This window comes from Chamaea fasciata, unplaced genomic scaffold, assembly GCF_029207755.1.
Source record: "Chamaea fasciata isolate MVZ Bird 193981 ecotype frontalis unplaced genomic scaffold, bChaFas1.0.hap1 SCAF_9, whole genome shotgun sequence".
Lineage (NCBI taxonomy): Eukaryota > Metazoa > Chordata > Aves > Passeriformes > Sylviidae > Chamaea > Chamaea fasciata.
This window is the reverse complement of record NW_027094094.1, coordinates 3024733-3042489: the sequence shown is the minus strand read 5'-3', so window position 1 is coordinate 3042489 and position 17757 is coordinate 3024733. Positions and strand designations below refer to the sequence as shown.

General features: G+C 42.9%; 2 protein-coding genes across 4 annotated transcripts in view; one reads left to right on the top strand and one right to left on the bottom strand.

Annotated features, from left to right (window-relative positions):
• Nucleotides 1-1339: 1339 nt before the first annotated feature.
• TEX36 (testis expressed 36) lies at nucleotides 1340-9024 on the bottom strand. Its single transcript, XM_066191597.1, has 5 exons — nucleotides 8860-9024; nucleotides 7170-7382; nucleotides 6132-6260; nucleotides 4003-4083; nucleotides 1340-2696 (listed from the first exon to the last, which is right to left on the bottom strand). The coding sequence occupies exons 1-5, from the start codon at nucleotides 9022-9024 to the stop codon at nucleotides 2415-2417; spliced, it is 870 nt and encodes a 289-aa protein (XP_066047694.1). The 3' UTR covers nucleotides 1340-2414.
• The window catches only part of EDRF1 (erythroid differentiation regulatory factor 1), a 22885-nt gene continuing 14070 nt past the window's right edge, over nucleotides 8943-17757 (top strand). The window contains exons 1-10 of one of the 3 annotated variants that reach the window (XM_066190728.1): nucleotides 8943-9088; nucleotides 10518-10630; nucleotides 11957-12023; nucleotides 13173-13298; nucleotides 13783-13907; nucleotides 14235-14394; nucleotides 15628-15729; nucleotides 15989-16110; nucleotides 16803-16914; nucleotides 17603-17750. In XM_066190728.1, the coding sequence (XP_066046825.1) occupies nucleotides 9023-9088; nucleotides 10518-10630; nucleotides 11957-12023; nucleotides 13173-13298; nucleotides 13783-13907; nucleotides 14235-14394; nucleotides 15628-15729; nucleotides 15989-16110; nucleotides 16803-16914; nucleotides 17603-17750 (1141 nt within the window). In that variant the 5' untranslated portion in view covers nucleotides 8943-9022. Of the gene's footprint in view, nucleotides 9089-10421; nucleotides 10631-11956; nucleotides 12024-13172; nucleotides 13299-13782; nucleotides 13908-14234; nucleotides 14395-15627; nucleotides 15730-15988; nucleotides 16111-16802; nucleotides 16915-17602; nucleotides 17751-17757 lie in introns of all 3 variants that reach the window. The other 2 variants (XM_066190727.1, XM_066190730.1) reach the window with 2 other exon arrangements.

The window sequence follows — 17757 nt, the reverse complement described above, 5'->3', positions numbered from 1 at the left end:
AAAATGCTGCATAGGCAGTCCTTACACTGATGCAGGCTCAGGAGGAAAAACCAGAGGGCAACAATGCTTGTTGGGAAGGATTAGAGGAGGAAGGCTGTTGTTTCTGTAAAGAGGGTGTTTGGGTTTGATTTTTTTAAATAAAACAATGCACAAAGTAAGTCCATCCTTATCAACAGCACTTAGAACAGTATTTGGCTGATTTAACCCACAGCATGCTCATTCTGCTGAGCCTACCTACACCCACCTGATCCCAGTGAACACCCAGCCACAAGCACTTTCCTGCACTGACCAGAAAATTTTAGGGGAGTTAGCAGCCTTATTTCAATCTCTTCCATTCCCAAACAAACAAACAAACAAAATGAATGTCCAAAAATGTTTTAACTCAATAGAACTTTCCTCACAGAGACATTATCATCACAAGAGTAAACAAACTGATGGTTTCTATCCAAAGTACACAAATTTATCTGAGGAATTCATTAGTCATTTCCAAATTCAGTGTATTTTGTCTCCTGCTATTTACCCAAGAAACACTGGCAGAGCATGAGATATGTGGGAATCACCTGTTTTCTTCAACCCAGCATAGGGTATTTCAGTTTATAAGGGTTTCATGATCTCTTCAGTTTCTCCTCTGCAATCTTCATTACAATATAGCCGAAATTATTTACTAATCCACAGGTACTTTTTTTTTCTTTTTTTAATCCACAGTTTAACCAAAAACGGGAAGAAAAAAAAAAAAAGGAAAAAGAGGGGGAAAAAGAAATCTGGAGTGTTTCTATTGATGTCTTCAGGCATAACAAACTACAGCAAATTATTTCACCACATCCAGTTGTAATGCTAAACCACAGATAAACATTACTAATGGGGCAAGAATGTGTTCCTTCCTTCTGATGGAGCTCCAAGATTGCCCTTTGCAGTTTGCCAAACAGCGTGGGGCACTTCATTCACCACGTGATTGGCACACACTTCAGTTCTCAGTAAGTTTGGGGATGAAATCGTTGGCTAAAGCTCTGGAAATTCTGACTCTGGAGCTGTCAGGCAGATGTCTACTTTGAGAAAAAGCAATTCCTTTTAATAGCACTATGTTACTTGGCTTTTTATTTGGTTTTACATTGTTCATTGATGTTCTGGATTTTGATGTATTGTGTGCAGCACCCCAAGAACTCTTCATTTAAAAAATGAGTTTATTATTTCAACATGTGCTAATAAATATGCTACACTTTTGGGGAATCTAATCCCATCTATTTTGATGGCACACAAAAAGGCCATCAGCCAATGTTGACACCAAAAGATGTATTTATTCACTGAAAGGCAGAAATGTCATTTCTTAAGTGAGCTCATGTTCAAGGCAGCTCTTACAATGCAGGGAATTCTAAGGGTCAAGGGTTTATTTTTCCATTTATCTTGTAAATAAAGGAAATTATCTCATAAACTTATGATTGATTTTTTTTTAGTCAACATTATTTTGCACAGCAACAAGCTTATTTTAAGACACACAGTTTAGCTTATTATTTTATTGATATTAATGGAAGTGATCCAGAAGAGGAAAACACATCATCTGCAGGTCTGTCTCTACTGCCTGCCACATGCCACATCAGTGAATATTCTGGGAGCAGAGTGCTTGGAGGATTGGGTTTGAATTATCTTCCTTGAGGACGTGTAACTATTAAATCATGAGTTCTTTTAAGATCCAGTCTACCCCAAACTCAAATCTCCATGCAGCCTTCCACTTCAGCTTGAGTTTTTTTCCCCCCTTATAGCCATGAATCAAATTTTTGAGTGCACAGATGCTGTTCACAACACTCTTTCCTTTTTTCATTACTGCAACTGCTGTGCTATAACCAAACAGGACACACATTTTGCACAGCTTTTTTATCTACTTTTTTTTAGTGGCTGGTCACCTGTTTTCTCAGCCACAAAACCTTTCAGAAATGTTTCTCTCTTACTTGAACACACAGGGTTTGGCTCCCTGCTGTGGAAATCCCTCGGGGATCCAGTTCCATTATGCTCCTGTGTCAGTACAGGCGCTGTCAGCTGCCTAAGGTACAGCCCTGCCACTGATTCAGAAGCTGAAGGAGCTTTTGTATCAAGATGAGGGTCAACCAGTATCAGGTAACACAAGCACAATCCCTATCTCTGTTCTCCTAGCAGAGGTATGTCTAAAAAATATGCACAATCTTGTTTTCTCTTAAAATGCTCTTCTTCTTTAAAGGTTTTATAGCAAAACATGTTTTCAGAGTAATGTAAGGTTGTTACAATGAATGTAACAAATGAATGTTACAAATCACAATGAACTCAGCCGCACTGCCACGTTCACCTTACACAAATGTTTATTCCTTCCCCATTGTTCGGAGCTGTCGGTCAGAGGTGTTTTGCTGATTTAACACGGCTTGTACGGCTGCAGGGCTTTGTCCTCGTCAGGAGCAGCTTTGTCGCGGCAGCACTCTCTCTGGGCGGCGCACTGTTTTTTGGGCGGTGCACTCTTTCTGGGGGGTGCACTGTCTCTGGGTGTGGTGTTTGGGATATCGCCGGGCACAGCAGCCCTCATTCCCCGCAGGGCTCTGATCTGCCACAAACGAGGTCTGGTAAATGGTTAACAAGTCGTCGTTGCCGCTCTCGTCTGGTGCACTGGCCCACTCGAGGAGGTTGTGGGAGTTCTGTTTCCGCCTCTCCGGATCCAACTTCCTCACGCCCATGCCCTAGGAAAAAAAAAAGAAAGAAAGAAAAAAGGACAGAAAATTTCATGCAAACATATGACTTCCAGTCACAGCTTCACAGATGAATCTTGTAACAGTCACTACCCCACTGGGAAGTGAACGAAGCTGTTACCACAGTGATTGCAAGAACTCACGGTTGATCTTTAGCAAGTTAAAAATAATATTGTCAGACTTGCCTGTATGAACATTTTTGGTTGCATTCATAATGGGAAATCTGCTGACCTTCCACCTCTCAGTGCTAATAAACCAGTTTTACTTTGCATTTCACCATCTACTCAAGGCTATTTAGCTACACTCTGCTAAATTAATCTTCAGAGGCACCCAAAGAAATAGGTTAATAATTCTAGGTTTGGACTGCAATAAAGAAACTGAGACAGACCATGAAATCTGAATCTTCAATGCCATCCCTTGTGTGTCCAAACTTGGAGAGACTGAACCTGATTTTCACATTCCACAGCTCGCAGGAAATTCAGCTGGCATTATGGTTGATCAGTATCTCTAAAACTGTAGGACGCTGCCCAAAGTGCACAGAAATTGAGGTTCCTCAGTGAATAATGAATTCCAAAAAGTCTAGGCTTGACAGAGCCCGAAGTCAGACAAACTCCTTTATCACAATTCACTGCTTCCTCCTTTACTCATTATCCTGTGAACTGCACTATTTCTTTTGCTGCCTGGAATAATATCAACAATCTAACGGGAATGGAAGAACATGAAACTGTTGCCCACACAGAAAAGCCCAAAACAATTTAAGTTCTAGTCAAAGTTGTGACTTCTGCAGCACACATTTAAGCAGGTGTGTTGTGAAGAGTTGGAAAAGAATGCATTCTTGAGGTATATTGTGGGTATCTCATGGACTTTGTTGAAATTTATGATAAAGATGAGTCTGAATAAAATATTTGGGACTGCAAATTAGAAGTGGCTGAGATCTCTACAAAAATTCATTGCAAGGCAAATCACTTAGAGTAGACTAATAGGACATTTAACTGGGAACAAAACCAAAAGAGGAATATTAGAAAATGCCTGTCGGAGACCCAAATCATGGCTTTCTTCTTCCCTTTGAATCGTGCCATTCTCAGTGACTGTGTGACAGTCCCAGAGACGTCCCAGCCTTACACCAATAAAAAGTGTCTTTTTCTTTGCTATTTACATTTTTCTCTTTTCACAAGTTTTAGCATCTTTTTTTTTTTTTCTTCTTTTTCGGCAGGGCACAGAAAAGATGCTCTGTTTAATCTCTGGCAGACCAATAGATGTGAAGTTGTTTGATTTGTCTCAGTGCTGGGTAACTCACCAAGTCAAAATACTCGATTGCGTTGCATATGTCATGTCTGTTGTCATGAGAAGAGAATGGGAAATGGTTGTTTCCTGCTTTCTGAAAGAAAATAAATTATAGCAAAAAAAATTATGAATTCTCATCAACTCTGTCTGGAGTCCATTAGTCTTCATTCTTATGTTGTGAGATTACAGCTGCCTTTGTTCTAGCATAGTCATATTCCTCTGTTAAATATTCACCTGCACATGATTTTATAGGGGTAATGTGGACTTTTAATTTTTCTTTTTTAATATAATGATCAGGAGGATTTGCTGAATATATACATGGTTAATACTAAAGTGTGAATTTTGAAATAAGAAACGATACATTCTGTCTGCAAAGAAGCAAAATGCTAGATATATATCAGGATTGCCTTGCTTGATTTAGTAGTAGGCCGAAAGCTAATTAAAATAAACTACAAAAGGGACCTCAAAACTGAATTAGTCTGTGATTTATGAACTGAATGTCATGGACACTGCTTGTTGCAGGGGAAGTGGAAGAGGTATTAATTGCTTAACTAATTTATAATCTCATTCTTGAACATGATGCTCATCCAGCCTCTAAATGAAACCCAAGTTTCAGAAGAAAAAAGGACAACTGCAAAAAGAGCTACTTTAGAAACACTGAACCCATTTGACTTTTTAAATGTTTGTTATATATCAGTGCAATATCCCAACTGTGATATTCCCCACCAAATAAAAGAGCAAGTTTTAATGTAACATAGTCTAAAGGAGGTGTTTGAAGAGTAGGGGAACCTGAATGAGTTGTAAAGATCAATGTAACTGAAGGCCTGATCCAGCAAGAAGAATCACCAGACACAAAATGTGCCTGCATGGGGTCAGCTGCATGGTCAGATCTCAGGATATTTGGTTTACTAGGTAGTTTCTCTTCCTTTTTTTTAGGTGTATTCACAAGTTCACTTGTCTCATACTGATTCACCCAGACTGTCGTTCAGCAGATAAGTAAATTCAACAAATACATTCTTATACATGTGTTTAAAAGTAAGCATCTCCTGAGTCTGTAAATTTACTAAAATATCCTACGGCACTTAAATGTTAATGTCAGTGTTTCAGGAATAGTGTTTGTTACCAGTGCCTAAACAAACTGCCTCAGATTGTCCCATTTTAGCCTTTAGTGCATCTTCCTGCTCTGACCACTGATCTCAGATTAATTCTCAAATTCTGACAGACAAGGATTTCCCCAATTCTGTTTAGAAGTGGAGGGTAGATACAAGGCATGAAGCACCAGGTGAAGTCACACTGCTGTTGCTAAAAGGTCCCTCTACCCTGGTTCTCCTTTTCAGGCAGTGGCTAAGGCCAGATGTTCCACAGAAAAGTGAAATAATATTAACACGGTGTATACTCATAGACTATATCCTCCTTCTCTGTAGTCCCAAGCTTTCCTTTTAAATATTCCTTCCAAGCCCATTTCTGCCCTTCATTATAGCAAAACGTGTGAAGTGAACCCACTGTAACTGCTGTGCTTATAGAAAATGAGAATAGAAAATGTTCTGTGCACAAAGTGGGTGGGTAAAGCAGAGCTCAGTGTGATGATAAAATAAGATCATGAAAAGGTGCTTACAACACTGCAACATTTTAAATACTTGGGATTTTAAAAAAACACTGAATTTCCTTTCATCCTTCAAAATTTCACAAATCTCGTTTTTAAGCAAGCCTTAAAAAATGTTTGAAATGAGGAGCTTCGAACTTTTTAACGATCAAAAAGAACACTCCTTTGTGTGAATTATGTGAATTTCCGACCTTCACTGCCAAACAGCTGATCAAATTTCCATTAAACCTTCTTACAGGGCTTTACACGCAGGCTGCGGGCTGAGATTGATCGTAATGTATTCGGTGTCTCGATAATAAAAGAGAAAATCAGCAACAATACAGCAGGACTTTGAGCAACTAAAATCCTAAGTGAGTAACGGGGAAATATGTTTCTTCCGCAGCGCAGGCAGCAACCACTCCATCCCCTGAGGCACAAAGTCTGCCAGCCCGCTGTGACTGCTCCGCTTTACGACCCTGAGCGCTGTTCTTACTCACAACTTAGCGAGTGACAACTTGCAAAAGAGCTCCGGAATTGGGCTGTGCTGCCACAGAACTCACCTCCACCGGAGCTTGGCATTCCAGCGGCTGTCTGTATTCCGTGCCCAGAGCGGCTGTCGTGTCCAGTATATGTCTTAGGGAAGCGCTTGTGGTTGACTCCAGCACGCCCTGCTCCCCTTCGTGAACAAACTAGAAAATAATGAAGATTATGACCCTTTGAAATAAAAGCCAACTAAAAAAAACCCCAACAAAACAAACAAACAAACAAAACCCCCAAACCACCAAACAAACAAAAACAAACAAACAAAAACAACCCCCAAAACCTCACATATAAACCTGATCAGAAATGTGGGCAAAATAGTGTTTGCCCGTTTGTTTTTCATTACTTGGATTGCAGCAGCACCTAGTGGCGTCTGGAAAAATGAGGAGTCTCCCACACACACAACACAAATCCCTGCCATAAAGACATTCGAACACAGATAAAACAAGCAGACAAGAGTTTTAGGAATCTTCAAGACAAGGATGTCCAGGAACTTTCTGAAAACTTTTTATGCAGCAATAACCACCAAGGAAAACAACTACATCGACGCACACCCTCCCACACCCCCCCACACCCGTGCTACTCCTCTACTGTTGTACAGGCTTGAAAGCACAAAATTTTGGGAACAGCTCAACCAAACATCCCGTCAAAAAGTTCAGAGAGTGAGGAACGGCCTGTGCCAGGAGTGTCACAGTGCTCTGGGACGCCAAGATGTCCCAGCCCAGCGTTTCTGATGGGATCACAGTGTTCTCCTGGAGACGAGAACTGAGGCAAACCTTGGCTGGAGTTCTCCAGGAAAGAAGGAAAATCAACCAGGGCTAACTATCCAATAAGACACCTCCAGCATTGCTGGAAAACTGGGAAAAAAAAAAAAAAAATCCAGCCAGAGTTAGTTAGCAAGCCAGAACTTTTGCACACTTCCTCTGTATACGTAGGACACGCTTTCCTCAAATGGGAAGACTCACTTCTGTCTAAAGGACAAAGTCACCCCCCAGCACGGTGCTTTTTCTGAGAGTTGAAGGATGAAGAAGCCCTGTGGGGGCCTCCCCGGCCCTTACCCAGTCGGCGCCGTGCTGAACGTTGGCCTTCCCACCCGCGTTGTTGGCCATGGCTCGATGTCCCTGCCGGCCCGGGTCGCTGCGCCCCGGCCCCCGCGGCTCCCTGCAGAGCTGCCGGCACAGCTGCCGCCGTGAGCTCGGAGCCGCCCCGGCGCTTCGGCGAGAGCCACGCAGCCCACGGCGACGCCGGGCAGCGCTGCTCCGGCTGCTGTGCTGCGGGGGGAGAGGGAAATGACAGCTCGTCGGAGGATTGGATGTTAAAAACACAAATCGGTTCTTCACGATCACTGCAGTGACACTTTACAAGCCCGAATGGGAACGCGCTGGGGAAAGGAGAGCTGTTTTTGAGGAAAACCCAAAGGGTGTTAGAGAATTTTTAAGACGTAACTTCCTGCTCTTTTGAAAATGGCTTTCCAGGTACACACATCTTACCTGAACACATACCCAATATTTACAGAAAACCTGGTTGCGTCTTCAGGATTTTTTTTTATTTTTGAATTTGTGTGCTTGCTCAGAGACATCCCAACTATTTAACTGCAGCACACGGGGCCAGTGTAGCACAAACCAAGACTTTGCCTCCTTGGCCTTGACAGACTGTAAAGAAGATGACACCCGTGTCCTTGTCCTTTTTGGCTTCCAACTAACAGAGACTAGGTTTAGATTGGATAGTAGGAAGAAATTGTTCCCTCTGAGGGTGGGCAGGCCCTGGCACTGGGTGCCCAGAGCAGCTGTGGCTGCCCCTGGATCCCTGGCAGTGCCCAGGGCCAGGTTGGACACTGGGGCTTGGAGCAGCCTGGGACAGTGGGAGGTGTCCCTGCCCATGGCAGAGGGATAATGAGATTATCTTCATGGTCCCCTCCAACCCAAAGCATTCTGTGACTGCACGGTTTCTATGGTTATACTGACATAAATATAAATATATGAGTGGCAGGGGGTGGCACTGGATGGGATTTAAAGTCCCTTCCAGCCCAAACCGTTCTGTGATTCCATTATCTATATATGTGTGTGTGTGTGTATGTATTAAAAGATGTATGTGGCTATAGATAGATATGGATGCAATTTAAGAGGCAGTCAGCATTTGTACTCCGTGACCAGTCATCAAGTGTACTGCCTCTTGTGGTTTAAAGAATGAGGAACACAATCTACAAGGAAAATAATAGATATTAAAAATCCCATGGGCACTATTTCGGAATTACTGGCTTGCTGAAGCCATCACAACTTAGCTTTTGTTGAACTCGGTGTACAAGCAGAGGGCGGGACGTTGCAATTTGAGGTAGCCCATCATCAAATTTTCACTTGTTTCATTAAGGTCCCAGTTATCCAGGAAAAGCAAACAAGCCTGGAGAAAAGGAGGCTCCGGGGGACCTTCTGGCTCAGCCACGAACGGTCTCCAACTGTGCCAGGGGAGGCCTAGATTAGAGATTAGGGAACATTTATTCATGGAAAGGGTGGCCAAAAATTGGAAGGGGCTGCCCGGCGAGGCACACGAGTCCAATCCCTGCTTGTGTTTAAGGAACGACTGGACGCGACACTCCGTGCTTTGGGGCAGGGATCGGTCACAGATCGGTGGTATGCTTTGCCAATCTCAAAGCCTCCCCGATCCCTCCTGGAGCGCCACGCCCGCCCCTCACGGCGCCGCCGCCGCCGCCGCCCGCCCCTCACGGCGCCGGCGCCGCCGCCCGCCCCTCACGGCGCCGCCCTCAGAGCCCGCCCTGCCCGCGCCTTCTCGATAAATCTCGCGAGAGGTGGCGGTTCCCGGCCGGCCGCCCCCGGGAAGCGGCTCCGCTCCCGCCGTCCCTTCCCGGTTCTGTTCCCGCTCCGTTCCCGGGCCATTCCCGCTCCGTTCCCGGGCCATGGAGGAGCCCTGCGCCGTGGGCGCCGCTGCCCCGCTGAGGGGAGACGCCGAGGAGCCCAAGCAGGTGAGCGGCGCTGAGGGGGGGCCGTGGGAGTTGAGGTGGCGGGGCTGAGGTGGGGTCGAGCCGTGGCTGCACACGCAGCCCCAGAGGTGTTTTCATTGAAGCGGCGTTTTTGATCCTCCTTCCAGTTTGTCAGGGCCGGAGTGCGGTAGGGAACAGGCTAATTATGATTAAGCGTTAATTGCGAGCGGTGTTGGTTGTTGTTATGCCTAAGCACATCGCATTTACGTAAGTGGTGTCCTGTGGAGCTGTTTTTTCCCCTCGACGTGTGTTAGTTCAAAGCTCCTCGCCCACGGGTGACAGCTGCGTGTTTTGCTGTGTTTGGAAAGAAATAGGCGGGCAGGAGGCTTATTTGTTATTATTTGTTAAGGCAGAAGCGTGTTTAGTTTTAATGTTGATGTTGGTGGTAACGTTGGTGTTAGTGAGCACTTGGCGTTAATGAACACCTACTTTCACAAACTCCGGTGGGAGTCATGTGTTCGTTTTAGCCTTTCTGGTTTCACGGTGTGTGGGCAGCCGACCTGGGTGGCGCTTCATTGTCATACCTCAGTGTGCCCAGGTGGGCAGGAAGGCCACTGTCACCTGCTGGGGTCAGCCACAGTGTGGCCACAGGACCAGGGCTGTGTTTGTCCCCCTGTGCTGGGCACTGCCGAGCTCCAGCTTTAAATTCTGGGATTGGTTCTGGAGCTGTTGTGTCAAGAAAGACACTGAGGGGCTGGAATGTGTGCAGGGAAGGGAATGGGGCTGGAGAAGGGGCTGGAGAATTCCTGAGGGAGCTGGGAAAGGGGCTGAGCCTGGAGAAGAGGAGGCTCAGGGGGGACCTGGTGATTCTGCACAGCTCCCTGCCAGGAGGGGACAGCCGGGGGGTTCGGGCTCTGCTCCCAGGGAACAGGGACAGGAGGAGAGGGAACGGCCTCAGGCTGGCCCAGGGGAGGCTCAGGGTGGACAGCAGGAAGAATTCCTTCATGGGAATGGTTGTCAGGTGTTGGAACAGGCTGTCCCAGGCAGTGGTGGAGTCCCCATCCCTGGAGGTGTCCAGGGAAAGACTGGATGTGTTGCTCAGTGCTCTGGTCTGAGTGACCGTGTGGTGATCCATCAGATTGGAATTGATAATCTTGGAGGTCTTTTCAAACCTAAATGATTCTGTGATAGTTCCTGAAGTGAAGCTTATGCTTGACACGAGTTGGGATAACTGGGAAACTCTCTATCCTGGGGGAAGGTGAGTGCAGGACTGCATTTTGCTCACTTAGCATTAACAATAACTTCCCACAAAGCCAGCCTGATAGTTCTAATTGCCAACACTTAAACAGAAGGCTGATTTCTCTCTGGAAACCAGGGCTCGGTGCTGTTCCTCGGAGGCAATGAGGTGAAGAGCAGTGCTGTGGTGAAATACTCCTCAGCCCCTCCTCAGGCAGCCTTTGCCCGTCTGCAGGAGAAAACAGACCTGAAGCTGCCTCCTGCCAACTGGTTACGGGAAAGTGCCAAGCTGGGACCAGCAGGGACGAGCATTCTGGGCAACAGCAAAAAAAGTAAACCCTTCTCAAGGTAAATAGCAGCAGCACCTGGTTCTTTTTCACCTTTTTTTTTTTTTTTTTTTTATTCTTAAAGAATAATTCTGATTGTGAACTTGGATCCTGTGTCATTTCAGGTAGAAAGTACAGGTGTTACTATAGCACCTACATATTGCTTTGTTTTAATCATTCTCCACTTTTTCCTCTTGAGTTGTTGCCTCTCTGCTCTGATCTTGTCTCCTTTGTAAATGATTGATGATGTTGGTTATTACTTTGCTCACGTGCGTGTTGACACCTCAGACAGTCAAAATGACTTTTTGTTCTTCCCTGATTGGCCCAGATCACACTGGACTGGTTCAGCCAGCCCTTCTGCCTTTGATAACAGGTGAAAATGGAGCATGTGGTTCCCCTGCAAAACCAACTTAAGGTTTTTCTGGATCTTTAGAAACTGCACCTGACTAATGGCAAATGAAATTCCTTATTTATAGCAGAATTTCGTATTTCTATCACACTGTAGGTGAAATGAGGGGCACACACCCCCAGGAAGCAGTGTTATCTCTCAGTGTGGATGTTTGCTGAACTGTTGAATGAGTTGAGTTCAGAGTTTTCATAAACAGGAGGCTCAAATCCTGTGCTGAACAAACAAATTCACACCAAGTCAGCCAGTCAGTGAAATTTCACAGTTTGTTCAAGGTCTGTGTTTACATCCTCATCATCTCTTTTAGGAGCTGTACTTTTCAGAGCAGAGTAACATGTTTTTCAGGGCTTTATGAATTTTTCATGTTTATTTTAGATACTGTGTTTGACAAATAGAGGCTGGCAGTTCAATCTCTTCCTCTAGTGCCAGTATTAAAAGGCTGATAATGAGACTATACCTTGCAGATCATCTGTGTTTTGGATTTTAGTAGTATCTGGCTTTGTTTTAAAGAATGATCTGTACATTGAAATATTTCAATTGAAGTACCTTGTAATTTCCTTAACGAGGGTGGAGGAAGAGCCAGTGTGTCTGTTACAACATGTAGGGCAGTTCTGGAAAATGTGAATAAGAGGTAAAATTCAATTACAACTACTAAAATGAAAGTCTTTAATATGCTTAATGCCTTAAAGAGAAACTCCTTGAAGAACTCTTCTTATTTTCAGTGTTAAAAAGAATCCTTTGTTTTCTCTGATTTTTCTTGATTTCAGCTAAACTTTAAGTGTTTTAGAATGTCCTGGAATTAGATCTAAGCACTTTCAAAGATATATTTGAAAAATATATGGTTTTTTTTTCATTAAACCTTTCAAAGATATAATAGATATAAAAGCCAGGTCTGTAATGTCACACTGGAACTGTCTTAACTTGTAATATTTTTTTTAATAGCTTTGGGATGGCCTATGACTTCATTGACTCAGTTGGAAATGACGTGGATGTCGTGTCTGATTCAGAGGTATGGACACATCTTAAATTCTCTCATTCAGATTCTTACATTGTGTAAACTTTTATTTTAAGATCCTGGAATGGCTTCTGGCATCTTTGTGATCCTTGGGGAAAAGGAAAGATCCCTTAAGGAGTCACAGGTCACCAAGTAAGGGATTTGTGATCACTGAATAAGAAATGTAGAGAGAAAATCCTATTTCCTCTGGTGTTCTCTAAATAATCTGCAGCTAAAGTTAGTGAATGAAGGACATCTGTCTTGCAACGTAATTGTCTCATGTGTTTGAAATCAGTTATGTTGTTGCAAACTGTTATTCTGCAGATTTTTTTTTTCCTATTCTTACCTAGAAGAGAGAGCTCCCCTCCAACTTCTTCTTTCCTTTGATTTTTGTCAGCTTGTCAGCTCTTTTGGTGCTGGTAATATGTGTAGAATTCAGATGAGGCTTCTCAGAAGAGGAAACACACTCACATTAATATTTGTCAGATTTATATTCAGACTTAGATCTCTGTCTGGATTGCTTTGGACACCTGACAAAGAATTGATATTCCTGCTATGAAAATAAAGGTTTACAATCCAAATCATCTACTTGCATATTTTTGTCATTTTTCTTGGTACCTGGTCATGGTGATTCAATCAGAGAATGTGTTTAAGCCATGTGTGTGTTGTTTCTACTGATGTCTTGGGCTCTTTATCTTTGTGTTCTCTGCCCTCAGCAAATGCATTTTCTTGGGGAATGGTTTTAAAATCCCTGGCAGTGTCAGGTTTTATTTGCCCATGTGTGCTGGGGTAGAATGAATTTTCTTCCCAGTGGCTACTAAAGCACTGTTTTGGGATTGTCCTGAGCACAGGTTGATAATACAGAGATGTTTCTGTTGCTGCTGAGCAGGGCTTACACAGAGCCAAGGCTTTTCCTGCTTCTCATCCAGCTGTGCTGGCAGGAGGGTGGGAGTGCATGGAAAACTGGGAAGAGACAGCCAGGACAGGGGACCCTGACTGACCAGAGGGTCTGGGGGGAAGATGAAGGAAGGGGGAATCTTTGGAGTGATAGTGTTTAAACGTGGAGTCACCCCAAGTCGCTGTTACACATGACTGGGCCTTAATTTCCTGAGCATTGTCTTCCAATATTTTGAATATTCTCTCTTTTCACTTTCCTTCTGCAAGAACATCAAAAAACTCCTGAAGATACCTTACAGCAAGTCCCACGTGAGCATGGCAGTGCACAGAATTGGGAGGACACTCCTGCTGGATGAACTGGATATCCAGGAACTCTTCATGAGATCATCTCAGGTGAACCACTTGGTTCTTGATACCTGTGGCACGTGGGCAAAATGAATCCTTTCAGAAATAGAGCAGCCAGCAAGAAAATGTTTGGAAATTCCTGGGAATATGTGGGTAGCAAAGGTGTTCTGTTCTGTAGCAGTTTACCTGCAAACTACATCTGATGTCCTGTGTTCATGGTATTGTAGGACTAATATTCTCTGTCTCACTTTTGTGTAATTATTTCAGTATTGCTATACCATTTGATTGGGTTTTTTATGTATTTCTTACTGTATAGTCTCTTATATATCTGATTTTCTAATTCAGTCAAATTTTCAGTAAGAACATAACTTTCCTAAACGCTGTATTTTCACTAAATGATTAATTCAGGACTTCAGCTCTGAAGTTATTTTCAGAATTTCTTCCTGTGGATGAGATTTGTAAGTTTATAAGGTGCTTGGTTTACATTCCAGATGCTTCTTGACGTGATTTTCATATTTCTTCTGTTGCCTAGACAGGGGACTGGACGTGGCTGAAAGAATTTTATCAAAGGCTGATTGATCAGAAGTGGCAAAGAAAAAAGAAGAGTAAAGAACATTGGTACCAGAAGGCAATACTTTCTAAATTTTTGTATTACAGGTAACCTTTTGTCTGCATGAAACTTGAATTCTGCACCACTTCTTGGAGTAAATGTTAAAATTCCATTATGGTCTGTCTTATTTGCTGCTTTCTCCTTATACAGAGGGATTTGAGGGGTGAGTTCAGGAAATAACATGAAATGTTTTCACAGAAATTGAAGTATTTTCCTTTAAAACTGAAACAGTAAAGAATTAAAATGAACAGCATGACTTAATTAACTGCACATCAGCCAAGTCATTTGTTGGCAAGGGTGCATCAAGCATAACAACTCTAAAAATGGATCTGTTTGCGTCCCGTCAGCTGAACTTGTAACTGTTTCCTTGTCAGCATTAATGGAGATGGAGCTGCTCAGCCTGTTCCTTCCACTTCCAAGCAGCACCAGGAGGGTCCTGTTGCAGGTGAGGGTGATGAAGCAGGAAGGGCCTCCTGGCCAGCTCCTTTTGAAATGCCTTCCTCGCTATCTGAAGATCCAGGTGCCTCTAACCAGGTTGGTGTGGAGAGTGTTTGACGTGGCACCACAGTGTTTGTAGAGCCACAGATGTGGGAAGGTTCTCACAAGTGCTGCTGCAGTTCCCTTTGCTGAAAGAGCTGAGCTAAGGCTTGAGGAGAACTTGGCAGGAGGTGCAGTTCCAGATTTGCCAGTGGTTCAGAGCTCCAAATTTCAGATACTTGTTCTGTCACTGTGATGTTAAATTGCTGTTTATCCCAGCATCTTTGAGAAACAAAGCCTTTGGCTGAGAGTAGTCATCAGTGTCTTTACCTAAAAGTAGGAAAATCCTGATAATCAGAAGCAGCCTAAAGTTCTGCCCTTTCTTTTTAAATCTTCCATTAAAACCCATTTTCTGGTAGCCCTGAATTTGTTAGGTGAAGAGGAAAATCAAAATTTCTGAAAAGGGAGAACAGTTAAGCACTGTTTAAGTACTTAAAAATATTTGCCATGAGATTACACAAGTGAAAGGGGGAGATGTTTACAGCAATTAGGCAGCAAACTATGATTAGTATCAGGCTCTAATTCAGGGTTTGTATTCTGGCTAAACTTATTTATGAAAGCTGTTTATTCCTGTGGCTTTTGTGAGTAATATAAAACAGGAATTGATTAAATTTTGGAGAGGTTGAAAGATCTGCTGTCTTCAGTCTGCATTAGTATAATAATGATGCTGCAGTTGTGCTTGCACAGTATTACCAACTGATCTGCCGAATTTAGGGAGTTTCTAACCTTCATTGGCCATAGAATTGTAACTGCATGTGTTGTGTGAGGTGGAGAAATACTTCAGTGCTTGAAAGCTTTTTCTAAAAGCTTTCTCTCTTCCATCCTCTTGAGGAGCTATTGCCCAATTCAGCAACTGTTTATCATAAAGAAACTGTTGTGCATTTTCACAGTATCATTTTCTTCAGTTCGTAAATAAACCAGGATAGATATTTTGCTTCTGGACAGTGATGATCTGGTGTTGACCCTGGGTTAATTAGGAGCTCCTGTAAATACTTCCTGGTTTCTTCCCAGAGCCTCTGAGAATATCACAGAATACAACATTTTGGTGCTAACTATAGAAAAGAAGCATTCTAGTCACTGCCTAGAGGCTTTTTTGCAGTTAAATGCAGATTTATTTTAAAATGTTGGAGATAAAGGTTTTCCCTTACGTGCTTTTGTTGTTCATATCTTTTTAAATGGCTGACTTGACCTCAGCAGCAGAATCACTCCTTATCCTTGTGCTCTCCACAGGGAAATGTGCCTCTTGAACCCTCATATCTAGTGGGGCACGTGGCCTCAGCCCCCAGAGAACAAAACCTGACTCCTTTGTTCAATGATGGGGAGAACAGTCAGGTATGCTTGATGTGAGAGCTGAACCCCCCCCCCCAGGTTAAACCAAGGCCTCCAGGGTGGGCCTGCACTGGATCCAAGGGCAAACCTCAGTCCCTGTACAATTGGCTTTTGTGGCATCTGCAATTTTAAGTTCCTGTGAACGTGCTGCCTTTTATTTGCTGCTTTGGCTTCTTGCTGTCTCCTAATTCCACAGAATGTCCTGGAGAGCAGGTGTTATAACCACTGATTTACAGGCCAATTCTGTTTTCTCTTCCTGAAGGGACTTAAAAATGACTTTGTTCGTAATATCCTGTGGACCTTTGAGGATATCCACATGTTGGTGGGATCAAATATGCCAATATTTGGAGGTGGGAGATACCCTGCTGTGAGCCTTCGTCTCAGGTGAGCTTAGAAGTTCATAGATACTGTTTTTACCAGCCTTGACTGATTTGTTACTTTGCTTCCTGGTTAGCTCTCTGCATTTTTTGCTATTTTTAGTAAAGGGAGCAGTGATGTTTCTCCTCCTGGGAGTCTGAGTTTCAGTAGCTGCTTGTTGGGCACTTAAAATATTATTGAGCAGTGAGACAGAATTATTCCAGTCCCAATTTAATGTCAGTCCCTTCATTACCACTCTTCCTGTTCCTGCCTCTGCATAGGCAAAGAATGGGCAAAAACTTGAAGCTCATTTGGTGTATTTGTCATCTTTTTAAGACATATTTAGGAATTAACAGTACCTTGCTGTGCAAGCAATTTTGGAAGGTCTGGGAGTAGGTTTGTGCTATAATTAGTTGCAGCTAAAAATGCTATTTCTTTAGAACTTCAAAAGTACTTATTGTCTTGGTAATAGTGTGACACCTGAAGCCTGTTAAATGTGGGCAAAACCTCCAAACTGCTGAGGGAATGTGAGCATATTCCTTTGGGGAGATCAGCACATCTGTTTTGCTGTAACTCATTAATACAACAGTTCACAAATAATTGTTTTTGTATTCATCCACTCTCAGGTGACTTAAACCTAAATCCCCTTAGTAAATGTCCCTAGTATTTCCTGAAGGGTAAACAAAGATTTAAGTAACACTAGAAATATTTTATTTTAGGGATAACAACAAGCCAATAAATGTGCTAACAGGGATTGACTATTGGCTGGACAACTTAATATGCAACGTACCAGAGCTTGTGATGTGCTTTCATGTCAATGGAATTGTTCAGGTAAGTCTGGCTCTTTGCATTATGCCTTAAAATAATAATTCATTATTCATCTCCAAAAATTGCCTCGGTTATAACAGATCCTTCACACTGTTCCGAGCAAAGATGACAAAAATCCTGTGTTGCAGAATGAGAAGCATCTTAGACAGCTTACAGCAATCATCTAAAAATAGTGTGTTCTTTCTTCCCCTCCCTTTCATGCATGCAAGATTCCTTCTTCCCCTGATGTTTGAGTGAAGGCAGAAATAAAAAACGCAACAGCGGAAATCAGAAATTTCTTACATCTTGAAATCGGCAGTGCTCCCTTGCCAAGACAGATGCAAGCTTTTGAATGTTTGTTGATGCTGTTTTACTGTAGAGCAGCTGTGTTTCTGTTCTACCTGGTAGCCTGGAGTTCTTTCCTCAGCTGACTGGGTTTTATTGAAATAACAGATGTTGTACCTTCTCCCCCTGATTTTTCCTCATCTTGTGTTCTCCGTTCACCATGTTTGTGACAGAAATGGATCCTCCTTAAAGCTTTGATTGAGTGGCGTAGTCAAGATGTGCTTGCTTAAAGTAAATCATAGAAATTAACTCAATTTATCATAATAGCAGCCTTTGTTTCTTTTAGCTGTTGATAGAGACACTGATACATTAATTTTGGTGTCACAAACCCCTCTTAAGCTTGAGTTTTAACTTCTCTTCTTTGCAGAAATATGAAATGATCAAGACCGAAGATATTCCCAATTTGGAAAACTCTAATTTTTCTACCAAAGTGATAAAAGATATTGCTCAAAATATCTTATCTTTCCTGAAATCAAATTGCACCAAAGAAGGACACACCTATTGGCTGTTTAAAGGTAAGAA